Raw genomic sequence first — 9610 nt, 5'->3', positions numbered from 1 at the left:
ATTGAGCCCTAACGTATTGGGTTCCGATTTTCTTCGTTAAATCTAACAATCGAGTATTTCTCTTTAATCAAAAAAAAAAACTCATTATTGAGAATTTAATACGTTATGTCCTAACGTATTGGATGTGACACATTGATTTCTCGAAATGAAGATTTTTTAAAAAATCATAAATGAAATATTCCGAGTTTGAGATTTTAAAGGAATTGTGCCCTAACGTATTGGGTGTGATTTCTTAAATCTTGGATAAGTGGATGTTCTTTTAAAGTAAAGGAAATATTCCGAGTTTGGGATTCTAGAGGAATCGTGTCCTAATGTATTGGATATGATTTCTTAAATATTGGATAAGTGGATATTCTTTTAAATTTTTATTGTACAAGTATTTTGGCCCAATTCATTTTTGGGGGAAAATTAGAATGCTGTGCCCTAACACATTGGGTGTGGTATCTTCTTTCTCTGAAATAATAATGGTCTTAATACGTAGCCTTTTAAGTTTTGCTAAGGATTACATTTTTCCAAATTCTTGACCTTAAGACATTAATTAATTAACCAGGTACCAATTTTTGGGCGTTACGAGGGTGCTAATCATTCCTCGTATGTAACTGACTCCCAAACCCGTTTTCTAAACTCGTAGACCAAAGCTGTTTTTTAGGTGATCCAATCACACCCTAATAAAAGATTGGTGGCGACTCCCAATTTTCATTTTTTTAAGTCGACAACCTAAAATTTTTATTTTTCAAAAAATGGTTTCGACACATATATTTTAATTATTTTACATTATTTTATTATATCTTAAATTATTCTGAAGTTCATATAAATTTTAAATTTATTTAATTAAATTATACCATTACATTTTTTATAAATTAATATTGAAAACTGGGTTAGAGTATCAGATGAACTAATATAACTTAGACACGTTGTTAAATTGAGCTTTCAGATTTAACAAAATTAATGAGATTTAAACATTTCATTTAATGACAAGACTTGAAAAGAGTCAAGAGTGAGATCCAATTTTCCAAACACAACAGGCCAACTGCCAAAAAATACATCCTTTTAAAACTACCTTACGACACCTCCTTCTCACTCAGAAATCTGATCTCTCAGATCAAATCTAAATTACCTGCAAAACTAACAACAAAAGATCACAAATGGCGACGATGGCGAGGACAAACACTGGCCTCGCCTACCCCGACCGCTTTTACGCCGCCGCTTCTTACGCTGGATTCGGCGGATCTCCCAATTCTGCCAACAAAGACGTCGCCTCCAAGTTCTCCAACGAAGTTGCTTTGATCCTCTATGCCTTATACCAGCAGGTCATTCCACCGTTCTCATTCCTGATTCCTCACTTCATCTTTGTTCTTTTTTTGATCGGATCTTGCCTAATTTCTAGCAATGTCCCGTCTATCTTATTTCAGCTGAGGATTTCGCATGTTAGATTGATTATTTTTTATGTTTTGTATGTTGTTGTTCTGGACTTTTGAAGTGTAATTTAGGAAGATCTGGATTTACACTGATTTTATGGCAATTCGAATTTTGCTCTCTCGAATGATCGAATAAGTACTTTTAATTTATCATTTGAATTAGGAACCTCGTGTTTCATTACGATACTAACTTTCCGCATTATTATGTGATTTACAGGCTACTGTAGGTCCTTGTAATGTTCCGAAACCGAGTCCATGGAGTCCTGTAGAGCAAGGGAAATGGAAAAGGTCCGCAAGCTCATTTGCTGCTGTGTGCTACCTTTCTGGTGCTTCTTGTTGTTTGCATTCTAACTGGGATAATTTCTTATATATGTTTGCATTTCGGCTATTATAGTGTGCTTTGGTATGCTTAGAGTGGTAGTGTTTCGATCTATTTGCTTAAAAACAACATTGATGATAATGATGTTAATTCATTGAGATCTGAAAGGGTAGGCCACAAATTGGCGTCAATTAGACATGTCACCTGGATTTTTTAGTTGTCATAATATATTTGACATTGCAGCACTGTTCTGCATAGCTCATATTGCTCAATTCTTGTGGAAAAAGTTTTGTTAGTTTGTATTATCTAGTCTAGATTGGTCCAACTTTCTGTTGGCCATGTGTGCATGCTTTTCATGTATATGTAACACAAGGATTTAGATGCTTTTTATCATTTATACAGCTGGCAGCAGCTTGGAAACATGGTTTCTGCAGAAGCTATGCGTCTTTTTGTGAAAATATTGGAGGTATGAGCCAATAACACTTTCTGGATTAGTTGTATATTTATAGGAGTCCATTCAGCTTGATATTATTGGATTCTATTTTACTCCTTGTTCTTTGATTTCTTGTTCAGGAAGAAGATCCAGGATGGTATTCAAGGACATCTAACTCTGTTGAGTCTGTTAGGGATGTGCAAATGAATGTAAGTAAGCTGTTATTTTCTTAGTTTTGGTTATGTGATTTTACATTTCCCATGTTTTATTAATTTCACCGTTTGGGTTGGGCGATTACCAATCCAATGGCATCTAACTCTGTTCCTGAGCTTGTTCTCAACTTTTGAAGAAGTTGGCACTTGGCATTTACATTATTGTTATATCCTTCTCTACTTAAAATTGGAATGAGAGAAGCCAAGTTGCTTTTGGCAGGTGCTTGCATTTAGGCTTATTGTTTCCTGTACTCACTTTTTCCTTGTCAACTTGTTGGCATGTTCATAGCATAATTCGAATGGTGAGCCTATTATTGAGAATGGGAATTCTTTTGCTGAGACAAAGACCATTTCTGCTGAAAATGGAAGCCTGATGGAAGCTCAGGACAAAGATATCGTATTAGAAGGTCTCGGTCCGGTTGTTGTGTATGATCAATGGGTTTCGCCTCCAATAAAGGGTCAACGCCCTAAAGCCCGATATGAGGTATTGGCATCTTTATCATTTAAAATTCAGTCCTCTTTTCTTCTTCTTGCCTTTTTTCCTTATCAACAAAATTTCACTCTTATTTGTTAGCATGGAGCCGCAGTTGTTCAAGACAAGATGTATATATATGGTGGAAACCACAATGGTCGTTACCTAAGTGACCTTAATGTAAGTAAATCATCTGCTTCAACATGCAATAGACATGCTTTATGCCATTAATTATTTTTGTAATATCCTAAATTCCTAATAATTCTGTTTATTTTTGGTTTTGGACCTGGAATGAAATATTACTAAATTGTAATTCTCACTTTCCAGGCCATTGCTGGTAATTCTAATATAATAGCATAGTCGCATATCAATACAACCATACATGATAGGTTTCCCCCTAATATGAGGATCGATACAGGTTCTAGATTTGAGAAGTTGGACTTGGTCAAAAGTTGAAGCTAGTTTTGAATCTAAGTCAGAGGAATCACCGTCTCCAGTAAATATAGCCCCATGTGCTGGTCATTCAATGGTTAGTAGAAAACCGAGTTTCCTTTGATTTCTCAAAAACAAAGTTCTCTAATGATAAAGTGTACATTTCTTTAGAATCTGTTTGCTTAAAGTTCTTGTATTCTTGCTGCTTATCCTTCTGCAGTTATAATCATTTAACCTTCTCTCTCTCTCTCTCTCTATATATATATATATCCCATCTATTTTTCCTCATAGATCCCTTGGGAGAACAAGCTTCTGTCAATTGCTGGCCACACAAAGGATCCTTCTGAAACCATCCAGAGTACTTGTTTCTGCCCCTTATATCTACAATTTGAGGATTCAACTATTCTTTCTTGTTTCTTTTGATGTCTTATTCTATTGTTCTGTATTTTTATGGCAGTTAAGGCATTTGATCTGCAAACTGGTACTTGGTCAATATTGAAGACTTATGGCAAAGCACCGGTATCTTTTCTTTCTCTTAACTACCTCTCTTTTAGCAAGTTCCTGGTAGTTGCAGCTAGTGGCTCGTGGGATTAGCCTTTCTTGCTCGGTTGAATATGATATCTAAAAAACTGAAATCCAAATGCTTAGCAGTGTCAATTGCTGGTCAGTGCTTTGCTGAAATTTTATCAGCATATCAGTACTGTTGAACAAAGGCTGTAAATAGAACTTGTGAAGCAAAAATGTTGATTGCATATGTGTGCTTATATAAACTTGTGGTAGCGTCCTTATTTTTTGCGAATTTTTCTTTCCCAATATGTGTCTGATTTTCCTTGCAGGTCTCTCGTGGAGGTCAATCTGTGACCCTTGTTGGATCAACCTTAGTTATATTTGGTGGACAGGATGCAAAGCGAACACTTTTGAATGATCTACATATACTTGACCTAGAAACCATGACCTGGGATGATTTTGATGCTGTGTAAGATTATTTTTTTGGCAATTTTACTCATGCACTATCCCTTCACACCTGTTTTTGGATGTCTGAATTCTTTTGTTAAAAATGTGCAAATGGTTCTTATATAGCCTTTAGCATTGAGATTGTAATAGAACTGACATTTGCTGCTTTCCAAATCTCAAAAGCTGGCTTTGAACTAGGGGTTTCATTGCACAGCACAATCGGCCTGATCCACTTAATTTTGACCCAATTAAGGTTCACTTATCATACTGTCTAAGAATCTGATGTCTGAATCTTAATTTGGTTCATGACATTACCTTGTGGTCATTCGTAATCAGGTCTATTTCATTTCAGTTGAGAACTTAATATTTAAATTTCAAAGAAAAAAAAAGTTCCATGAAACTGATTTGAAGTTGTCATCGAAAATTATTGTACTTGCTTGAGTTCTAATGTTCTAGCGTTAGAGTTGAGCTTAGTTTCTATAATATTAGTATAAATCTAACCTGTTTTCAAGTGAGCTGTGTACCTTTATGAAGTTAAATCCCACATGATAAAATCCTTATATTGCATTTTTACTTTGGGTTGTCTTTTATACGCAATTATTTATAGATTGGAAGAGTGTCATTTCAAAATTTATTTTACTTAATAACTCTTAATATTTGTTTATCTTCATTGTCATGCAGGGGGGTACCTCCATCACCTCGATCTGATCATGCTGCTGCGGTACATGCAGAGCGGTACCTTCTTATTTTTGGTGGGGGTTCGCATGCAACATGCTTCAATGATTTGCATGTCCTAGATTTGCAAGCTGTAAGACAAGTACTCTTCACTGTTTTGCATGTGATTGAGAAATTTGTATATTTATCTTTTATGTATTTGGATTTGTAGATGGAATGGTCAAGGCCCACACAACAAGGTGAGATACCATCTCCCAGGGCTGGTCATACAGGTGTGACTGTTGGGGAGAACTGGTTTATTGTCGGCGGTGGAGACAATAAAAGCGGTAAATGTCTCACTTGAAAATGAAATAGAAGATTATTACTGTTCTTTAGATGACATTTCCAGTACATATTTAGTTTTAGCATTATTAAACTGTCAAGTGTCTCTGTCTCATGTGAAGATAAGAAAAAGCTTAGTTAGATTTGTTGATTGCATGGTAAAGTTTTTTTAATTTCTGCTCCTCAATCTTCATTGTTTGTCGTATTCTCATCTTGCAGGTGCATCAGAAACTGTTGTCCTTAACATGTCAACTCTTGTTTGGTCAGTTGTCACATCAGTTGAAGGACGTGTTCCTCTTGCTAGTGAGGTATTTTATATTTTACAAATGCTTGTAGCCTGTAAAATGCTACACATGTGGTAAATCTCTGCTGGAACTTTTCATCATCTGTATATTGCTTCTCTGCAATAGGGATGTAATATTTTATGAAGTCAAGGACAAAAGCTTCTCTTTTTTTCATTTATTTTGCTGTATGTAATGCATGTGGTAACATTAAATGATATTAATCTTTAAACATCTGGTTTCAATGATTGGAATTGCAAAATTGCTTTCTAATTGTCTCTTATTGTAGGGCTTAAGTCTGGTTGTGGGCTCCATTTCTGGTGAAGATATACTTGTATCTTTTGGAGGGTATAATGGGCGTTACAACAATGAGGTAGAACAGTTTAGGCACTTTATGCACAACTTGGTCACTTTTATTCTATTTGATCATGTTTTCTTTTTTGTCGTCAGGTTAATGTTCTCAAGCCAAGTCACAAGTCGACTTTGCAATCAAAGATAATGGAAGCCCCTGTTCCTGATAGTGTTTCTGCTGTGCAAAATGCTACAAATCCTACCAGAGATTTGGAATCTGACTTTGAAGTTGGTCAAGAAGGAAAAATACGAGAAATTGTTATGGATAACACCGACTCAGAGCACATGGTATGTAATATTTTGAAAGTGTATTTGACACTCAATTCCACATATATCTCCAATGCCTTTGCATATCTGATATAGTGGATCTAGTATACTTCATAACATTCATAAGCAACATCAGAAATTTTCTTTTTTCTTCGATAGAACTCCTATCATGTCATTACGTTGCAAACTTATAGCAAATAGCTGGTTTATTTACAATTTATATACTCTTTTATTCTACATACTAACTTTTTTGACCATTTATAATTTAAGAAGTAAGAAGTATTGAAGTTTAAAGGGGTTCAGATCATATTACTGTATTGTCAATTTATCTTCTCCACTTAAAGTTTAGAGTATATGCAGAAATCCAAAGGTGAGGAGACTAGTGAGCTCATTATAGCAACACTAAAGGCGGAGAAGGAAGAACTAGAATCATCACTCAACAAGGAGAAATTGCAGTCTCTCCAGCTGAAGGAAGAACTAACCCAAGCTGAGACTCGAAACACGGATCTGTACAAGGTAGTTTTTGATGTGTGTGATGGCTGGTCATGTAGTTCTTTCACTGTTTCTTTTGTAAGTTTGGAGACAGTGATGTATATTAGCTTAAGACAATTTTCTCTCACTAAATTCCATTTTGCATTTTAGGAGCTCCAATCCATACGTGGTCAACTTGCTGCCGAGCAGTCGAGATGTTTCAAATTAGAGGTATATAAACATTTAAATCCAGAGAACAATGCCAATGCTTACGGTATACTTTTGTCTGGTGCTTTAAAGTGAGAACTTAAAAGCAGTTAAGTTTCACAAGTAAATCATGGCGCATTTGCTCAACCTTGTTGATAGTATGAATTTATTTTCTTCATACGACCACTAGTATGCCTCCAAAGCACTGACCTTTGGTCATTGTAGGATAAAAGCCACTGATTGTCTTATATTACTCAGGTTGATGTTGCCGAGCTGCGACAGAAGCTTCAGACTATGGAAACACTACAAAAGGAACTCGAACTCCTGCAACGACAAAAAGCTGCATCCGAACAAGCTTCCTTGAATGCAAAGCAAAGGCAAGGGTCAGGTGGTGTATGGGGTTGGCTTGCAGGAAGCCCTCCACAAAACGCTGATGATGCCTGAAAAGCCGAATTAAACAGTAATTTCTACATTTATTCAAATTGATCAAATTTTAGGTGAAATACATACATTTTTCTAGTTAATCAAAGTTCTTTCTATGATGGGAATAAGATATCTAGTTTTGCCCAAATGACCCATTGGGGGTTTTTTTGCATGAATACATGTCTCCATAGATTCTAGTTTCAGTTTTATATATAGTTTTCACATATTGCTGTGGATGCAATACTTTTTCTTTTAGTCGAGGGTTGTATCAGAATTTGTATTCAAAGTATACGTTGGTTGAGTGAATATAGGTTTGCGGGCAAACTTTGCGAGGATGGTTCTTTTGATGTAATATTGAATTTCAGGAAAAAAAAAACTATGATGGTTGGTAATTGATATTTTTATGTGTTTATTATATTTGATTTGTTGATAGGGGTGTGCATTTGGTCGGTCGAGTCTCGGTTCTGATTTTTAGTTTTTTTAAAGATTTAATTATTTATAAAATAAGAAATACTGTTTGTATCGCAATGCATTTGTGGAAATTTGATCTTGGATTAAATTAATTAATTAATGGGGTTGGATTATTTTATAGTTGGATAATTAATTGGGTAGTTTAATTGAGTTAGGTTATTTATTAAAATTAATTAATTTGACTATTTTATATTTAGTGATTTAATTAATTGTATTTAATTCTATTTGGGTAATATACTTGGTTTTATATTTGGGTTGATTTACATGGTTTATATACGGACAATTGGGCACGTATTTAAATATCGGATTAACTATGGATATTGATTGGATTGAGTTTAATGCTTACTCAATTTATTTAGTTTAGATATTTAAAATCTAAAAATTAAATTATTTCAATTGATTTAATTCAATTTTAAGATATTCTTCCGTTCAAATTTACAAATAACTTTATTTATGACGCCATTTGATGAGTGGCTTAATCGTTAAGTAGAAACAGATTGCTTCTATCTTCTCATCGAAGTAGGTTACCTTTCCAAATACACGTCTAATACGCGTTACTCGCAAAACGAAATTTGTAATACTCCTTACCCGTATTCGTCGCCGAAATAGAGTATGAGGCATTACCAGATTTTACCGAATAAGTTTTTCGCAAAATCTCAAACTTTTTTTTGAACTCAATATAACTCCTTTATAAATATATAATCTTCCCTGCAATTTTAAACCGAGACCAATCGAGCACAACCAATCCATTTCAATATATTTTCAAGATAGATTTAACATATTCATAAGATAACCTTATCACATACCAAAACCAAAATTTGTTAGCCATACCAATGGCTAACCATATATTCATTTCACATTAACCTTTACTTTACTAGCTTATATATGCCATTAATTTCCAAAATAAAGTTTCTTTATATACCGAGATCTTGAGATTGATAGTGTGATACGTCTCTAATCGAATCTGACCTCCGAGCTCTTAACACTACGAAACAGGGGAAAAAGAAACAGAGTAAGCACTTTGTGCTTAGTAAGCTCATGTAACAAGAATTATACTTACCTAATATTTTCAATACAATGCAATAAACATTCATACACCCATTCAATACATTATTCCCCTATCATGCACAAACTCAACATTCAAATTAGTCCAATAATTTTCATGTATCAATAATATATACCATGATTGATGAGCTCATCAATTCCATGATTTGCATTCCCTTGTTATTTTTCCATATTTATTCCGTTGAACTTCTCGGAATTTCGATAGATTTTCAGGGGTACACCTAAGTGTACAAATCCGGGTCCGTTAATTCATATTCATGTGCACACATTTCCATTTCAGAGAGCACACTCCCGCAAACCTCATCCTTACAGCGGGATTACCAGTCCAGGCTAAATCCCCTGCAACGACAATTATTCTAATGAGCTTGGATCTGAATTACCAGTCTAAGCTAAATTCAGACCCTAATTCAGATTACCCGTTCGGGCTAAATCCATTTTCCACATATTCTTCGGGAGGGCTATATCAGGATAGGACCATCCGTCCGGGCTAGATCCTTTTTACCGTCAATTCCTTTTCAAAGATCCATCGAATTTTCCTTCCATTCAACCGAGATTTCTTCCCCTTTTTATCAAATATATCAATGTTTCATCAATTTTCATACAATGAACATTCAAATCATATTCACATCAATAACAAACATTTCAGGCATTTAAGAATATAATTCAAGTTACACAAACTTACCTCGATACTTGTTCGTAAACAAAAATCTACTAATCCCGAACTTTTTCTTTTCCTCGATCTAGCTTCATATTTGAATTTTCTGGATCTAAATAAATAAATTTAATCATTAATCTAATACATTTCATGTTCATATGTAACATTCTTTATAATTCCATT

The 9610-nt window shown here is 34.6% G+C and overlaps 1 protein-coding gene across 1 annotated transcript; it reads left to right on the top strand.

Moving 5' to 3' along the window:
* Positions 1 to 988: 988 nt before the first annotated feature.
* LOC105761037 (acyl-CoA-binding domain-containing protein 4) lies at positions 989 to 7634 on the top strand. Its single transcript, XM_012578691.2, has 18 exons — positions 989 to 1310; positions 1636 to 1706; positions 2140 to 2203; positions 2311 to 2379; positions 2672 to 2866; positions 2957 to 3034; positions 3273 to 3383; positions 3578 to 3644; positions 3744 to 3805; positions 4123 to 4262; positions 4922 to 5048; positions 5127 to 5241; positions 5456 to 5544; positions 5807 to 5890; positions 5968 to 6156; positions 6496 to 6651; positions 6778 to 6837; positions 7072 to 7634. Exons 1-18 carry the CDS (start codon positions 1146 to 1148, stop codon positions 7255 to 7257), a joined length of 2028 nt encoding a protein of 675 aa, XP_012434145.1. The 5' UTR covers positions 989 to 1145; the 3' UTR covers positions 7258 to 7634.
* The last annotated feature ends 1976 nt before the right edge of the window (positions 7635 to 9610 follow it).

The sequence above is a fragment of the Gossypium raimondii genome, chromosome 11 (genome assembly GCF_025698545.1).
Source record: "Gossypium raimondii isolate GPD5lz chromosome 11, ASM2569854v1, whole genome shotgun sequence".
NCBI classification, from domain to species: domain Eukaryota; kingdom Viridiplantae; phylum Streptophyta; class Magnoliopsida; order Malvales; family Malvaceae; genus Gossypium; species Gossypium raimondii.
The sequence above is the reverse complement of the archived record's forward strand: the minus strand, read 5'-3'. Positions and strand labels throughout refer to the sequence as shown.